This window comes from Schistocerca serialis, chromosome 12 (assembly GCF_023864345.2).
Source record: "Schistocerca serialis cubense isolate TAMUIC-IGC-003099 chromosome 12, iqSchSeri2.2, whole genome shotgun sequence".
Taxonomy (NCBI): domain Eukaryota; kingdom Metazoa; phylum Arthropoda; class Insecta; order Orthoptera; family Acrididae; genus Schistocerca; species Schistocerca serialis.
The window spans coordinates 107047035-107065810 of NC_064649.1; the positions used below are offsets into that span (position 1 = coordinate 107047035).

General features: G+C 42.6%; 1 protein-coding gene across 1 annotated transcript in view; it reads left to right on the forward strand.

Moving 5' to 3' along the window:
• Nucleotides 1-18776, forward strand: part of LOC126428294 (synaptic vesicle glycoprotein 2A-like) — a 195613-nt gene that overhangs the window by 43783 nt on the left and 133054 nt on the right. The window contains exon 3 of the mRNA XM_050090211.1: nucleotides 16423-16584. Within this exon, the coding sequence (XP_049946168.1) occupies nucleotides 16423-16584 (162 nt within the window). The remainder of the gene's footprint in view (nucleotides 1-16422; nucleotides 16585-18776) is intronic.

The window sequence follows — 18776 nt, forward strand, 5'->3', positions numbered from 1 at the left end:
AAAAGGTGGTCATGTATGAACACTTATCACATTTCAGTTGTATTTCACTAGCAAGTCCTACGTGCTTTATTATGGAGAGTTCCAGACCAACTTCGCTACAATGAATACATCTTACACAGTTTGGAAAAATTCCTTTGAGAACCGACATATCAAATATTTCATTCACATCCGATTCGCCCATAAAACATTCATAGTTTTCACTCATTGAACCAAGCTTCTTCTGTGAAGTATTTTCTTTCCCACTTTGACTGCTATGGGCAGGTGTACTTGAGAGGTTAGGTTCACTCACTTGGTTATCGTCTTTATTGTTTACACATACCTTTGGCTTTCCAACATTTCTCCTTTTCTTAAAAGCCTTCAGAGGATTTCTAATAACTTTACTTTTACTCATTATTATACTTCAACAAAACAGAGACTCAAGAAACAGAATTAATTACGAATATTTTCGAGATAACGACAGAGTAAATAAACCTGAAACAATCGACAATCACACCAGCGATATATATTGAACCATCACAGGTTAGCCACAACACATACTTTATCTCACATCACTAAAATGTACCTGATGAACACGGACGTTAATAATAACACCATTTGACAGCAGTTTAACAGCGCCACAGTGGGTCACGCCCATGTAGAACACATTTCAAAAAAAAATTAAAAATAGTTGTAGTCTTCGGAATTCAATAAATTATATATCTATTAAAAGGTAATAGTCTGCAGAATCAGAAAACGCAAAAAAGTAAAAATTGAACTTTTCATGATTTTGAGCCTTTCCGGAGCCCCTTAAATAAAGTAGCCGGAGCTACTACAGAATTTAAGAATTTGTTTCCCCGGTTATTTTCGTAAATTTTCCTCTCCACTTCAAAATTTGCTGACCTCACACGAAACTCGAATCATTCGACGAAATGGAGCACCTCCTGACGTAATGTTTAAAAAATGAAAAAAAAAACCGAAGAAATATTTTATTTCCCTGTGTCTCCGTAACTTTAGAACCTTAAACATGAAAAGATTGTTTCTCCTATATCCCTGACTAAAATTCGTGTCACAGGGTGCTGTTAATTTAACCACAATGCACTTACACCGAAATTCTGCTTTCTATACTGCTTAATCTGTCGAACACTGAATTCATTAAAGCAAATTTCTAAGGTAGTTTACTCAAATTGAAATTATTTCCGATTAGCTGTATATGTAAAACTGAACAAAATCATTCTGTAGCTCTTCCAAATAAAAGTACCGGAAACTCAATAATATGGTAGGAATGATAAGGAATACTAAACATTTTCGAGCCTCACTAATTAATGTAACTATTCTGTGTGACAAGAGTTGCTTCGTATTAACTTCGCAGCAATGGTCCAGAATTAAGAAACAAATTATATTGGTACATGACACATAACTGCTTTGAAAAACAATTGGCAAATGTGGTGCAATGGAAACAAATAACACGCTATAAATTTTTTGTTATTTACTTACCCTTGGTTGATGCGTAGACACAAATTCCTGTCTGAGAACAGCTGCAATCCAGCGATTTCACCTTCACACATTTGGGAAATCGAAACATTTGCACTTTCATGCGTTTTTGGGATTTATAATCTCCCTGGCAAAAGGGAACACAACACTTGTATCCCATACTTCGAAGAACTCAACAGAGGAAAGTCCACTGGACCTGACGGGATACCAATTCGATTGTACACAGAGTACGCGAAAGAACTAGCCCCCCTTCTAACAGCCGCGTACCGCAAGTCTCTAGAGGAACGGAAGGTTCCAAATGATTGGAAAAGAGCGAAGGTAGTCCCAGTCTTCAAGAAGGGTCGTCGAGTAGATGCGCAAATCTATAGACCTATATCTCTGACGTCGATCTGTTGTAGAATTTTAGAACATGTTTTTTGCTCGAGTATCATGTCGTTTTTGGAAACCCAGAATCTACTCTGTATGGAATCAACATGGATTCCGGAAACAGCGATCGTGTGAGATCCAACTCGCTTTATTTGTTCATGAGACCCAGAAAATATTAGATACAGACTCCCAGGTAGATGCCATTTTCCTTGACTGCCGGAAGGCGTTCGATACAGTTCCGCACTGTCGCCTGATAAACAAAGTAAGAGCCTACGGAGTATCAGACCAGCTGTGTGGATGGATTGAAGAGTTTTTAGCAAACAGAACACAGCACGTTGTTATCAATGGAGAGACGTCTACAGACGTTAAAATAACCTCAGCGTGCCACAGGGGAGTGTTATGGGACCATTGCTTTTCACAATATATATAAATGACCTAGTAGATAGTGTCGGAAGTTCCATGCGGCTTTTCACGGATGATGCTGTAGTAAACAGAGAAGTTGTGGCATTAGAAAATTGTAGCGAAATGCAGGAAGATCTGCAGCGGATAGGCACTTGGTGCAGGGAGTGTCAACTGACCCTTAACATAGACAAATGTAATGTATTGCGAATACATAGAAAGAAGGATCCTTTATTGTATGATTATATGATAGCGGAACAAACACTGGTAGCAGTTACTTCTGTAAAATATCTGGGAGTATGCGTGCGGAACGATTCGAAGTGGAATGATCGTATAAAATTAATTGTTGGTAAGGCGGGTACCAGGTTGAGATTTATTGGGACAGTCCTTAGAAAATGTAGTCCATCAACAAAGGAGGTGGCTTACAAAACACTCGTTCGACCTATACTTTAGTATAGCTCATCAGCGTGGGATCCGTACCAGATCGGGCTGACGGAGGAGATAGAGAAGATCCAAAGAAGAGCGGCGCGTTTTGTCACAGGGTTGTTTGGTAACCGTGATAGCGTCACGGAGATGTTTAGCAAACTCAAGTGGCAGACTCTGCAAGAGAGGCGCTCTGCATCGCGGTGTAGCTTGCTCGCCAGGTTTCGAGAAGGTGCGTTTCTGGATGAGGTATCGAATATATTGCTTCCCCCTACTTATACCTCCCGAGTAGATCACGAATGTAAATTTAGGGAGATTCGAGCGCGCACGGAGGCTTTTAGACAGTCGTTCTTCCTGCGAACCATTCGCGACTGGAACAGAAAAGGGAGGTAATGACAGTGGCACGTAAAGTGCCCTCCGCCACACACCGTTGGGTGGCTTGCGGAGTATAAATGTAGATGTAGAACTGTAGGCGAATACTTTATGAAATATATATCACTTTCACGTGGCACACTTTCAACACAACAGGACTGCCGACTACAGATAAGATGGCCAACAGTTTGTGACGTTACGTGCCAATATGGCCGCTGTGCGCAGGCCTTGTATCTAGAAGGCTTTGGTTTAAGGCGACAAAGGCGTCATTATCGACACCTCACTGGCCTTTGAACGAGGACGTGTAAGAGAGCTACAAGAAGATACACGTTCTTTCTGCGACATTTCAGAAACACTTGGCCGAAGTGTAGCCAATGTATATGACTGGTGGCAGCGGTGGTGAGGATAATGTACGGTCGCAAGAGTACCGGGCTCCGTACAGCTACGAGAGGGAAGACCATCGTGTTCTGAGAATGGCTTTGGCGCATCGTACTCCACTGCAGCAGCAATTTGATCAGTAGGTGGCACCACGGTAACACAACGAACTGTTACAAATCGATTACCTTAGGGGCAGCTCCGATGATAGTGATGATGATGATGATTGGTTTGTAGCGCGCTCAACTGCACGGTTATCAGCGCCTCTACAAATTCCGAACCTTAAGCCGATGACATTGTAATTCTGTCAGAGACAGCAAAGGACTTGGAAGAACAGTTGAATGGAATGGACAGTGTCTTGAAGGGAGGATATAAGATGAACATCAACAAAAGCAAAACAAGGATAATGGAATGTAGTCTAATTAAGTCGGGTGATGCTGAGGGAATTAGATTAGGAAATGAGACACTTAAAGTAGTAAAGGAGTTTTGCTATTTAGGGAGCAAAATAACTGATGATGGTCGAAGTAGAGAGGATATAAAATGTAGACTGGCAATGGCAAGGAAAGCGTTTCTGAAGAAGAGAAATTTGTTAACATCGAGTATAGATTTAAGTGTCAGGAAGTCATTTCTGAAAGTATTTGTATGGAGTGTAGCCATGTATGGAAGTGAAACATGGACGATAAATAGTTTGGACAAGAAGAGAATAGAAGCTTTCGAAATGTGGTGCTACAGAAGAATGCTGAAGATTAGATGGGTAGATCACATAACTAATGAGGAAGTATTGAATAGGATTGGGGAGAAGAGAAGTTTGTGGCACAATTTGAGCAGAAGAAGGGATCGGTTGGTAGGACATGTTCTGAGGCATCAAGGGATCACCAATTTAGTATTGGAGGGCAGCATGGAGGGTAAAAATCGTAGAGGGAGACCAAGAGATGAATACACTAAGCAGATTCAGAAGGATGTAGGTTGCAGTAGGTACTGGGAGATGAAAAAGCTTGCACAGGATAGAGTAGCATGGAGAGCTGCATCAAACCAGTCTCAGGACTGAAGACCACAACAACAACAGCAAGCCGTCCTCACACGGACCGTGCATCCGAACGTTGAGCGTTGAGCGTGCCGAGTTTCTGACGTCATAGCGTTGAACACCACGTTCGGGAGTCTTTCCGGACGTGCAGAGCAATATCTGGCTTGTCAGATATTCTGAGCGTTTGTCTGAGCGTTGACCAATGAGATGGCACAACACCACCTACGTCACACGCACACGCCATTTCCCTTCAGCACAGAGTTGTGAGGCGCCATATTGGCATTCATTTCAAGCCTATACGTATATGTGCCGTTTCTGAGCACCAGCAAATTGAGAATCACACGAAAACCCGTTGTTAACTGTGTTATTCGTTCCTATAAAACAATGAGAAGCATCATATTCGTGGCAAAGGAATTATTGTAACTTGCGTATTATGAGAGTAGGCTATTTGAAGGCAACGACACACTGAAGATCCACCCAAAACGCATTGTTCTTGGTACAATTTGTTATAATTAAATTTCAATCAGTAACATATCTACGATTAAAGTTTTCAGTAAGTAGTAACATGCTATGATTTAGCGTCAGCAGTGTGGTGTTGGTTTAACTTGCCTGCCCTCTCTAATAAAAAAAAAAAAAAAAAAAAAAAAAACTGAGTTAATGGTTCAACAACGAACTTAAACGGATGTCTTACGACGTCCGCCCCGACCAGATGCTACGAACAAAACCGTCCAAAATGAGATTAAAAAAAAAAAAAAAAAAAAAAAAAAAAAAAAAAAAAAAAAAAAAAAAAAAAAGGAAAGAGCGTAGCCGGCCGGTGTGGCCGTGCGGTTCTAAGCGCGTCAGTTTGGAACCGCGTGACTGCTACGGTCGCAGGTTCGAATCCTGCCTCGGGCATGGATGTGTGTGATGTCCTTAGGTTAGTTAGGTTTAAGTAGTTCTAAGTTCTAGGGGACTGATGACCTCAGTAGTTAAGTCCCATAGTGCTCAGAGCCATTTGAACCATTTTTGGAAAGAGCGTAGTGAGTAGCGTCACTGTTACAGACCGCGTGATCAAAAAGTCAGTATAAATTTGAAAACTGAATAAATCACGGGATAATGTAGATAGACAGATACAAAATTGACACGTATACTTGGAATGACATGCGGTTTTATTAGAACCAAAAAAATACAAGTGTCTGACAGATGGCGCTTCATCTGATCAGAATAGCAATAATTAGCATAACAAAGTAAGACAAAGCAAAGATAATGTTTTTTACAGGAAATGCTGAATATGTCCACCATCATTCCTCAACAATAGCTGTAGTCGAGGAATAATGTTGTGAACAGCACTGTAAAGCGTGTCCGGAGTTATGGTGAGGCATTCGCGTCGGATGTTGTCTTTCAGCATCCCTAGAAATGTCGGTCGATCACGATACACTTGCGACTTCAGGTAACCCCAAAGCCAATAATCGCACGGACTGAGGTCTGGGGACCTGGGAGCCAAGCATGACGAAAGTGGAGGCTGAGCACACGATCATCACCAAACGACGCGCGCAATAGATCTTTCGCACGTCTAGCATAATGGGGTGGTTCTAATAAAACCCCATGTCATTCCAAGCATGTGTGTCAATTTTTACCTCTCTATCTGCATTATTCTGTGGTTTATTAAGTTGTCAAATTTATACTTACTTTTTGATCAACCTGTACATAGATTGCAACCTAAGGCGGTGGTTCGCGTCCCTGAACATTCAAAAAAATTTTTCCCTAAAATTTGCGTTTTTATTAGGCTCTGATACTTTCTTATTAGTTTAATATAAGTATATACTAATAATATTTGATGTTATGTAAATACGAGTGTAAGTTCACCTTTTTTCGAGGGGTGAGTTTGTTCTATGGGCTTAGTCTATAGGACAGCTTGCGCTACTTGTATAAACATATTTTGCTCCTTTTTCTTTCGCACTGCTTAATTCACATGATGCACAGATTCTACAACTGGGTAGGAACAGTGATCAAGTAACACTGACCTTGGGGTTTTACTAAAATGTGTGAATGATGAAATAATGTGGAGAGGTATTGCAAATTTGTATAGCACTGTTTGTAATGGAACTTTTATAAGCCTGTGTCCTTATTGATTGGACACGGTACTTTCCTTTTCGTGGACGATGGAGGAAATGTGCGTTTTACTAGAGCTATCGTAGGAATTTTACGCGCGCCCGTTGAGTAAACAGTGTGATTTACGAACTAGAGACATAGCGCAGCTGCCGCTTGTAATGGTACTTGAATTACGTAACCATTATGTCACCTCACCTCAACCTCTCGATTCCAGCAATATTCTACTGTGTTTCTGTAAAATAGTTAACATATTTCTGTGACAACATTTCATTAATTTCGAGGTACTTCGATACATCGATATGTATATATTGCAATGATATTATTCTTATGTGTATTCTTTCTTTTGTCACTATGATCATTGACATACTTGTAACTCTGATTTTTGGGCGCGTAAGCGGTTATTAGAGAGTCAAACTTTGGTGGTCATGTTAAAAAGACGCAAATATTAGTCAGTGTATGAAATGTGAACTTTAACAGTGAGGAAGATATTTTCAAGTATGTTTTATATTGTGAAGTGATGTTTTGGAACGAGTTACGTGATATTGCAACAAAAGTAATAAAAAATAAGTGTAACTTAAATTCGGAGTGCTGATTACTTTTTTACATCACCATTGTCCTAACTTGCAAAAGTTTAATCTTCAAGAATGGTTTATGAAACACATCTTTAAAACTTTTGAACATCTCAGAATAACACCTAGGCCTCTTAGCATCCGAGCTTGGAATCATCACCACCTAGATTTTCGACGATTGAGCCATGAGTTCACAACGAGACCAGCCTGGGAATCACGAAAAGATGAGTGCCTAGTTTATCCAGTATTTCAAGAAATGACTTTATTAACTGTGCTCTAATGACACCTGCCACACAATATGACTTTGTTGTTGCCAGAAAGTGCAATATTTAGCAGCGTAAGCAACACTACAATCATAATTAATATTTGACCTTTGTTGTGGTAGGGTTGTTAGACGCTGGAGTGCGTTGTGATCGCGTATACCACGCTGGCGCCCACGTACCGTGTGCACACGTCGCATCGTTCCTGAGCGTTCAGCAGCACGTTGAACTTGGCACGCTCAACGTTGACGTTCGACAGCACGGTCCGTGTGCCGATGGATTTAGCTCAGTCCAATCTCGCCGCTTTCGTGAATGATGATGAAACGATGAGGACAACACAAACACCCAGTCATCTCGAGGCAGGTGAAAATCCCTGACCCCGCCGGTATTCGAACCCGGGACCCCGTGCTCGGGAAGCGAGAACGCGACCGCGAGACCACGACAGCTCTGAGCCAGACGCTCTGTAGCGTGCACTCCACTGACCTCAGACCAACACCTACTTCGACTTCTGTTGTGTCGAGCAAGAGGGCAGGGTGGAGGTCTGTTGTGTTTCCTGTTGTAAGCTGGTTCTGCCTTGGTACCAATGATGGCCGAGTGTTGGTTACAAGGAGACTAGCTGATTGCCTGCAAGCAATTTGTCTGCGTGCTAAGATGCAGTGGTTATCCCCACACCCTGACTGCAAATTTATTTAATTTATGAAAACGTGAATGAGCTGTTACAATTTAAACTTCATGTTTAGAAAAAACTCAAATTATATAGTTAATTAAACCAGTTTTTACCACCGTTTTTAACAGATTTGGAAAATTCTGGAGTCTTATACACCTGTAAGTATGGGGTGTATGCTGTGCAAAATTCATCGAAGAATCCCTCTTACTAATGAAGAAAAGTGTACCTATATTAACACATGCATCCAATAGTAAGTGAAAAAATGATGAAATTTCACATGTAAAAAAAAAGTTAGTTTGTTATATATTTGAACTGCCACTGCTATGAGTGTGAATCCTGAATCCTTCCTGGTCACGCTGATAAAGTTTTATGTACTCATTTGTAAAAGTACAGACACTGGAAATTAAAATGTCCTGTGGTGCCTCTCCTGCTCCAGGTCTGCCCGTTTGATGTCCTACACCCTTTAACAAAAGCAGTGAGCTTCTTCGATGGCAGTGAACATACCCGTACAGCCCATGCCACAAAGTAAATCTCTGATTCTTTTGGTTCGAACGTCAACAACTACTCTCGCTCACAGGCCTTGTAAGTAGGCTGGTTAGGTTTTTATGTTGGTAACGCCATGTAGCGCTCTGTACGAAAATCACTGACTGCGCTGTGTGCAGTCTGTGGCTGGTTTGCATTGTTGGAATTTACTATTGTAGTGTTGGGCAGCTGGATGTGAACAGCGCGTAGCGTTGCGCTGTTGGAGGTGAGCCGCCAGCAACGGTGGATGTGGGGAGAGAGATGGCACAGTTTTGAGAGCGGACCATCTGGACGCGCGTCCGTCAGAAAAACGAAATTTGTAAGACTGGATGTCATGAACTGATATACCGGGCGATCAAAAAGTCAGTATAAATTTGAAAACTCAATAAACCACGGAATAATGGAGATAGAGAGGTAAAAATTGACGCACATGCTTGGAATGACATGGCGTTTTATTAGAACAAAATTTCCGACAGATGGCGCTGTACAGCAAAACGTCAGTCACCGACGAAGCTCATTTCACGCTCCGAGGGTCTGTCAACGCCCACAACTGCAGTATGTGGGCTACCGAAAATCCTAGAACTGTCGTGGAAACTCCATTGCACGACGAGAAAGTCACGGTATGGGTCGGATTTACTACATCTACCGTTATCGGGCCTTTTTTATTCGAGGAAATGCGTGATTCTGGTTTTGTAACTTTTACCGTGATGGGTCAGAGGTACGCCGGTATGTTACAGAATCGCATCATCTCCAGCCTGGCTGATAAACACCTGCTGGAACGTACGATGTTTATGCAGGATGGCGCTCCACCCCATATTACTAGACGCGTGAAAGAACTCTTGCGCGCGTCGTTTGGTGATGATCGTGTGCTCAGCCGCCACTTTCGTCATGCTTGGACTCCCAGGTCCCCAGACCTCAGTCCGTGTGATTATTGGCTTTGGGGTTACCTGAAGTCGCAAGTGTATCGTGATCGACCGACATCTCTAGGGATGCTGAAAGACAACATCCGACGCGAATGCCTCACCATAACTCCGGACCTGCTTTACAGTGCTGTTCAAAACATTATTCCTCGACTACAGCTATTGTTGAGGAATGATGGTGGTGGACATATTGAGTATTTCCTGTAAAGAACATTATCTTTGCTTTGTCTTACTTTTTTATGCTAATTATTGCTATTCTGATCAGATGAAGCGCCATCCGTCGGACATTTTTTGAACTTCTGTATTTTCTTTCTTTTTTTTTTTTTTTTTTTTTTTTGTTCTAATAAAACTCCATGTCATTCCAAGCATGTGTGTCAATTTGTACCTCTCTATCTACATTATTGGGGTTTAGGTTGTTTGAGGAAGGAGACCAGACAGCGAGGTCATCGGTCTCATCGGATTAGGGAAGTCGGCCGTGCCCTTTGAAAGGAACCATCCCGTCATTTGCCTGGAGCGATTTAGGGAAATCACGGAAAACCTAAATCAGGATGGCCGGACGCGGGATTGATCCGTCGTCCTCCCGAATGCGAGTCCAGTGTCCAACCACTGCGCCACCTCGCTCGGTCTACATTATTTATGATTTATTCAGTTTTCAAATTTATACTGACATTTTGATCACCAAGTATATATTATGACTTTTCAACACTATTAAGGTAAATACATTGTTTGTTCTCTATCAAAACCTTCCATTTGCTAACTATGCCTATCAATAGTTAGTGCCTTCAGTAGTTAGAATCTTTTAATTAGCTGGCAGTATTGGCGCTCGCTGTATTGCAGTAGTTCGAGTAACGAAGATTTTTGTGAGCTAAGTGATTGATGAAAGGGAAAGGTTATTGTTAGTCAGGGCCATTCTTTTGTAGGGATTATTGGAAGTCAGATTGCGTTGCCATAAAATATTGTGTCAGTTTAGTGATGATCAGAATAAGTAAAGAGAAAAAACTGTCTGAGTACTGTGAGTTTTGCTCAGCTGTTTGTAACTCTAATAACGTAAGAGGTTTACCAGCACAGTATTTCATAATTTTTCTATGGGGACGTTTCAGCCTGAACTGGCATTTTCAGACTTTTCACCTGTCAAAAGTTGTTTCTGTGAGGAAGGAGGTTTTCCTATCGACGATGAGGTGATGAGGTCCAGCGTGCTGTCAAAAAGAGGTGGTGGGAGACTTGTCTGACGAAGGTGTCAGAGCAGCGCGGTGTGGCCGCGCGGTTTGAGGCGCCATGTAACGGACTGCGCGGCCCCTCCCACCAGAGGTTCGAGTCCTCCCTCGGGGATGGGTGTGTGTGTTGTTCTTAGCATAAGTTAGTTTAAGTAGTGGCTAAGTCTAGGGAACAACGAGCCCAGCAGTTTCGTCCCATAGGAATTCACACACATCTGAACATTTTGAAGGTATCAGAGAGCTAATCCCTCGGCTGCGACGGAAAATAGTGTTTGGCGTACGTGAGTGAATTTGTAAATTTGTCGTCTCTATATTACCTTTCAAAGTTTTTTTTTTTTATTTTTTTTATTTTTTTTTTATTTTTTTTTTACATGGCAGCACGTTGAGAGGCCGTGAATAGCTACAATTGAAAGAAAACACCCCGCGGTCACCATTTTTAACGAATTAACCGGGTTTCGACACTGCTAGGAGTGTCTTCCTCAGAATTTAGATCAAAGAATGGTCCACAACATGTTCACAGAATTATGACTAAAAACGTATGATACAGAGTACAAGTACGGAATCATCGAGAAAGACTGGCAGCACTTGGTTGGTTGGTTGGTTTAAAGATTAAAGGGACCAAACTGCAAAGGTCATCGGTCCCTTGTTTCACAAACACACAGAGCATATAGAAACCATCCACCAGTCAGGGTAAGCACTAAAATAAAAATTCCGGGGGAAGAAAAGCCCCAAGGTTATCGGTAAGGTAACATGGAAAATGGAGCACAGCGACAAAAACAACATATAGAAGAAAGGCAGAAAGAATTAAAACTGTACAGCAGAGGACCGTGGCTGGCTGATCACGAAAACAAAAGGATGAGCCAGCCACTCTGCAACACGTTAAAAAGATTAGGGTGGAGTCGAATTACAACACAAAACTAAGTAAAATATACAGCACAAAAGAGGGTGACGCAATAAAATTAGAGGGACCTATAAAAGCCGCTTGCGCGAATAAAACTTAAAACTCGATCTGCCATAGAGGCATTGTCACCTAATAGAGATGACAAATCACCTAAGAGATCAGAAGTTCGCCTGAGAGTGGTTAAAAGAGGACATTTCAACAACATATGGGCCACCGTCGTGTTTGTACCACAACGACAATGAGGGGAGTCCTCTCGACGCAGCAGATGACCATGCGTCAGCCAAGAGTGACCAATGCGGAGCCTACACAGAACAACAGAACCCTGCGAGAGGCCCGCATGGAGGACCCCCACACAGTCGTGGTCTCCTCAACTCGCCGCAGCTTGTTGGGTGCAGACAGAGTGCGCCATTCGTCTCCCCACATACCAAAGACCCGACGGCGCAACAGCTTTCGCAGATCAGTTGTCGGGAGGTTGATCTCCAACGTCAGTTTGCGGGTGGGTAGCGTCTTCTGGCAGTACTTATATGTTAGTTTAAGTAGTGTGTAAGTCTAATGAGTACACAGTATGGTTTGAGAGTAAATCGGAGAAAGACGAAGGTTATGAGAAGTAGTAGAAAAGAGAACAGCGAGAAACTTAACATCAGGATTGATGGTCACGAAGTCAATGAAGTTAAGGAATTCTGCTACCTAGGCAGTAAAATAACCAATGACGGACGGAGCAAGGAGGACATCAAAAGCAGACTCGCTATGGCAAAAAAGGCATTTCTGGCCAAGAGAAGTCTACTAATATCAAATACCGGCCTTAATTTGAGGAAGAAATTTCTGAGGATGTACGTCTGGAGTACAGCATTGTATGGTAGTGAAACATGGACTGTGGGAAAACCGGAACAGAAGAGAATCGAAGCATTTGAGATGTGGTGCTATAGACGAACGTTGAAAATTAGGTGGACTGATAAGGTAAGGAATGAGGACGTTCTACGCAGAATCGGAAAGGAATATGTGGAAAACACTGATAAGGAGAAGGGACAGGATGATAGGACATCTGCTAAGACATGAGGGAATGACTTCCTTGGTACTATAGGGAGCTGTAGATGGCAAAAACTGTAGAGGAAGACAGAGATTGGAATACGTCAAGCAAATAATTCAGGACGTAGGTTGCAAGTGCTACTCTGAGCTGAAGAGGTTAGCACAGGGAAGGAATTCGTGGCGGACCGCATCAAACCAGTCAGTAGACTGATAAAAAAAAAAAAAAAAAAAAAAAACCTTTTTGAAGGTATCAATGAGCTCATCCCTCGGCTACGACGGAAAATAGTGTTTTGCGTATGTGAGTGAATTTGTAAATTTTTCGTCTCTATATTACTTTTTAGATTTTTTTCTTTTTTTCTTTTTTACATGGCAGCACGTTCAGAGACCGTGAATAGTTACAATTGAAAGAAAACACCCTTAGGTCACTATTTTTAACGGATTAACCGGGTTTCAACACTGCTAGGAGTGTCTTCCTCAGAATTTAAATCAAAGAATGGTCTATAACATGTTCACAGAATTATGACTAAAAGCGTGTGATACAGAGTATAAGTACGGAATCATCGAGAAAGATTGGCAGTACTTATATGTCATTTATAAAAAAATAAATATGCCAAAAGGGCATTAGTCACAAAGATCGGAGGTGAGGGTATCATCTGGAGTGCCCCAGGGAAGTGTGGTAGGTCCGCTGTTGTTTTCTATCAACATAAATGATCTTTTGGATAGGGTGGATAGCAATGTGCGGCTATTTGGTGATGATGCTGTGGTGTACTGGAAGGTGTCGTCGTTGAGTGACTGTAGGAGGGTACAAGATGACTGCGACAGGATTTGTGATTGGTGTAAAGAATGGCAGCAAACTCTAAATACAGATAAATGTAAATTAATGCAGATGAATAGGAAAAAGAATCTCGTAATGTTTGAATACTCCATTAGTAGTGTAGCGCTTGACACAGTCAAGTCGATTAAATATTTGGGCGTAACACCGCAGAGCCATTTGAAGTGGGACAAGCATGTAATGGCAGTTGTGGGGAAGGCGGATAGTCGTCTTCGGTTCATTGGTAGAATTTTGGGAAGATGTGGTTCATTTGTAAAGGAGACCGCTTATAAAACACTAATACGAACTATTCTTGAGTACTGCTCGAGCGTTTGGGATTCCTAACAGGTCGGATTGAGGGAGGACATAGAAGCAATTCAGAGGCGGGCTGCTAGATTTGTGACTGGTAGGTTTGATCATCATGCGAGTGTTACGCAAATGCTTCAGGAACTTGGATGGGAGTCTCTAGAGGAAAAACGAGGCGTTCTTTTCGTGAATCGCTACTGAGGAAATTTAGAGAACCAGGATTTGAGGTTGACTGCAGTACAATCTTACTGCCGCCAACTTATATTTCGCGGGAAGACCACAAAGATAAGATAAGAGAGATTATGGCTCATACAGAGGCATATAGGCAGTCATTTTTCCCTCGTTTTGTTTGGGAGTGGAACAGGGAGAGAAGATGCTAGTTGTGGTACTAGGTACCCTCCGCCACGCACCGTATGGTGCATTGCGGAGTATGTATATAGATGTAGATGTACGTGTAGATATTTAAGATAAAAAAACCTGTGCTGGCGAGCCACTAAGGGATGCTCCTTATTTGCGCGGTTACAGGTTGCAAACGGACTAATGCCCTTTTGGCATATTTATTATTTTATAAATGGCATATAAGTACTGCCAATCTTTCTCGATGATTCCGTACTTGTACTCTGTATCATACTGAAAGGGTACAGTACCGCCCGACATTGAAAATAGGTACAACATTCTTCGTTATTCTTGTCAGTACAACATTTTTTTTCTAATAATAACTCAATTTCAATTAATACAGCGAAGCCGGATACCAGTGTGGGAAAGAATGACAATTTATTTATTTAATTGATCACATGTGCACTCCCACAAAATAAATCCCTGCATCCAGTTTGGTGAGATCTGTGAAATGAATGAATGTATGGTCGTCTGCTAACCGCAGATAGTGAATGTGAATATATGATCATCTTTGAGATGATCCTTTGGTCACCTTTGGTGGAACCAAAGAGATAAAATTTGCCGGAGCTTTGAGCGCCTGAAATGTGGCTGACCAATACGGTAGCAAGGTGCTCCCTCACTTCGGCAGAGGTGCGAGAGGACCTGAAGATCGGCCATGTTTCAGCACTCTGCCGCTGGATATAGTGTTGGTAAGACCTGCCTTAGGCGTGCTCCGTAAAGACAAAAGAGTGGAGAGAATGGCATGCATGTGAAATACTTAAGAGTAGTTTGGAATAATACTTTCTCTGTTTCAGGAACTTTTGTGGGGAGAACTAAATGTCAGGCAGGTAATATTAAGGGGATCATAGTAACCTTCGGAAGTGACCAACGGTCACAATGAAAGCACGTGTAGAAATAAGTTGAAATACTTCCGAGAGCTTAAGTTAAGCTGAATTACTGGCGTGTGTACTATAAGTTGGAAATATTTAAGAAATAGCGTGTGCAGGACTTGAAATTAGAGACGAGTACTTCCACGTGGTGAATACTGTGTGAGTCTCAATTCAATCTGTGTATGAGACAAAGGATAAACAGAAGTACTCGTCCATGGTATCAGTTGAGGACTTGCGTGTGTGACGAATATGTTCTTAATATTACTTTGCGTGTTATGTTTCCGTGTGACGCTTGATTCAAACTATAATACTCTGAGAGAGAAGCAAGGTGAGTCAGCCGTCTATCCAGCAACACCACTTGGCTTGCATTGCACAGGAAGACGTGCTTATATCCTCCGGAGTTCATAGTAGGAAAGAAAATTTACGAAGTGGGGCAGTGTCGTGTGAAACTGGGATGAATACTAATTGAAATGGGAAAGCTGAAAGTGATGTGGTTCTAACGTTGTGACTATTCCTTGTGTTGTATTCCATGTTGCCAGTGTGGTGTATTTCATGTAATTTAAGTATGTGTGGTTTGCATGGGAGAGTAGCAAGATAGGTTCAGAGGCAGTGGGTCATGCATGTTCCTTTTTGTACCGCTCGGTCTGGAGGAAATTTTCGTGATGATGGGTGTGAGAGTCGAAGTGTGAGATATAGCAAAAAGATCCACCATCCTATCCAGAAAGTACACTGTAGCGTTAAATAATTACGAGACCGTAAGGTAGAGAATCACCAATGTAAAGCCATGCCCACTGGGCGGAATTTCTCACGTGTTATTGTTTTAGGTTATAGAATTTGTGTGTTTAGGTTATAGAATTTATCGGAATAAATAAGACCGTGAAAAGAAAAAGATTTGTAGCCTTTTCCTTCGAATAGTATGTTGTCATGATACCCAGAATTTATAATGTGTGCGCCATTCATATTCAGTGCGATGGCCACGTGTTGATCAAAGCCGTTAAATAAGAAAGAAAATGTGGTATTGCCAGTGCGTAGTAAACATTCAGAGTTGTGTAAATTACTGATAGTCAGATGTACGTTTCCGTTTCCGTTGCGTAATATTCAAACATGAGAATAATTTGTAACTTAATTGTGAGAACTAGAGCTCATGTTACTTCATAAATAAGAATGAACCCACTCGCTTGGCAGATCATTCATCTTGCAGGCCTGACTGCTTGATGCCACAGTATGAGCAAGGCATGTGGGTGCCTCTCAATACGTTTTTAGTCATAATTCTGTAAACATGTTATAGACCATTTTCTGATTTAAATTCTGAGGAAGACATTCCTAGCAGTGTTGAACCCCGGTTAATTCGTTTAAAATTGTGACCGTGAGCTGTTTTCTTCCAATTGTACCTTTTAGAGTATTAAACAGTTGAGTTATGGATACGCTCGGCGTGTTTCAGGTCAGGGCCGCTTCCACTGGACGGCGCTGGTGGTGTGCGGCTTCTGCCTGATGACGCTCCTCTTCGAGTCGCTGGCGGCAGCCTACGTCACACCGGCCGCCCAGTGCGACTTCGAGATGTCGTCCTTCGAGAAGGGTTTCCTCAGCGGCTCCATCTACATAGGTCAGTCACAACAGAGACAGCTGAGTCCAGACTAAAAGTTGGGACAGTCTATCAGATACTACACCCCCTCCACCAGGAAAATCCCTCCAGTTCCGTGTCGACAACTACACCTTCTGGTGGAATCAGTGGTACCTATACGCCAAAATCGCACGGTAGAATCTAGCAGCACCGTAGACTGTGCAGTGGAAGGGGCTGGTGTTGTGAAGGAGCATCTACGCTGATCAGCCAGATCATTGTGACCACCTACCTCATAGCCGGTATGTCCACCTTTGGCACGGATAACACTAGCGACGCATCGTGACATGGAAGCAGTGAGGCCTTGGTAGTCTATGGGGAGAGTTGGCATCACATCTACACACACAAGTCGCCTAATTACCGTAAATTGCGGGAAGAGGGGCGGTGAGCTCTGGCGGCACGTTCAATCTAATCTCAGGTGTTTTTAATCCGGCTCAGACCTGGTGAGTTGAGGGGCCGGCTCATCACTTATAACTCGCCACTGTGTTCCTCGAACCACTCCATCACACTCGTGGGCTTCCGACACGGCGCATTGTCTTAGTGAAAAATGCCACTGCCACCGGGAAACAATCGTTACGAAGAGGTGTATGTGCTCTGAAACCAGTGTACGCACTCATTGGCCGTCATGGTTCCTCGCACGAGCTCCACTGGACCCATTGGTACCCACACGAATGCTTTTTTTATTCCAGTCTCTGATCACAAATGAATTCCTTAGACGATTACCGGTTTCAGTCTGTAATGACCATCTTCAGATCTAAAATATATAAATATATACATCTAGTGAGCAGTGTGTCTTTTAACATAAGACAGAAATATGTATCACAATATACTGTCATACACCATGGAAATGTACAGATAAAATACGGTAAACGTACCTTTCTTACACCATGTCCTAAAGTGATACAGCCATAATGGCATCGTCAAAACGTATAAATATAATCAGCACAGCATCGTCACACAGATTTAAAATAGGTTGTAGAATAGGCCACATCGTCCACATAGTGATTATTGCCAACTAGCTACTGAAGTACAGTAGCATCTAGAAAGCTGTTTGCCTACATCATCCCTAGATGTCGCTACTGTGCGCTTGCTTATATGTAGTCATCATTTACGCAAAAACATAATCTGCTAAAAGCAAATTAGATAAAATGCATATAGCAGACTTATTAAAATTGATGACTATCATAGAAACCAGTTATGATACATTAAAAGATGAATGCAGTTATCCATGTAAAATTATTAAAAGGAAATATATGGAGAGTTATTTGATAACATACTACGAATTTTTTTTCTTTATTGTTATTTTAAACCTGTTTACAGGCAGGCCAGCAGCAGCAGCATACTACGCTGCTCTTTGGCCTCAGAGAAACACAGAAGATACAAATGAAGACAATTAGAGAAAAAGACGGTGGACATATAAACGGAGACAAACACTTTTTAAAATACATGGAGCCGTTCACGGGCGTAGAGTCCAAGATAAAATTTGTGCAGACACTTGGACACACACATAGACGAAAATTGTCACACGCGAACGCAGGTGCACTAAACGAATAACACTGAACCACTTAAGCACAAACGACGGCACACACAGAAACACGAGGCATTGATATCCAGCGTGCGAATGTTCACTAAGCGTGTAAGAGTCCGGGGACCTGCCAAGAGAGGAGGAGGGGGGTGGGAGAGGGAGCGGTGAGAGCAGAGATGCCAAAGGCAGGTGAGATAGGGGGGAGGAAGGAAGGGGAGGAAGGAAGGAGGAGGGAAAGCCCAGGTGAAGAGTGGTGGAGGAAGGGGGATGGGGGGAAAAGGAGAGAGGAGGGAGGGTGCCCAAAAGAAATGACACAGGATGTGGGAGGGGAGGATCAAAGTTGATAGGAGGGGTAGATAGAGGGGAGGAGGACATCATCAGGGAGGGGGAGCTGGCGGAAGCCACCTTGGGAGAGGGAAAGGAGGGTGGAGAGATGGAGACCGGGCGGGATGTGGGAATACAGGCGCGGCAGTGGCCAGGGGTGGTAGAGCATGGGCGAGACAAGTGGGTGAGGAGGAGCGAGTTTATGGGAGGTGTACAGGATCCGTATCCTTTCAAGGAAAAGGAGGAGGTGGGGGAACGGAATGAGATCGTACAGGATCCACATGGGGGAGGGGAGACGGATGCGATAGGCGAGGCGGAGAGCATGGCG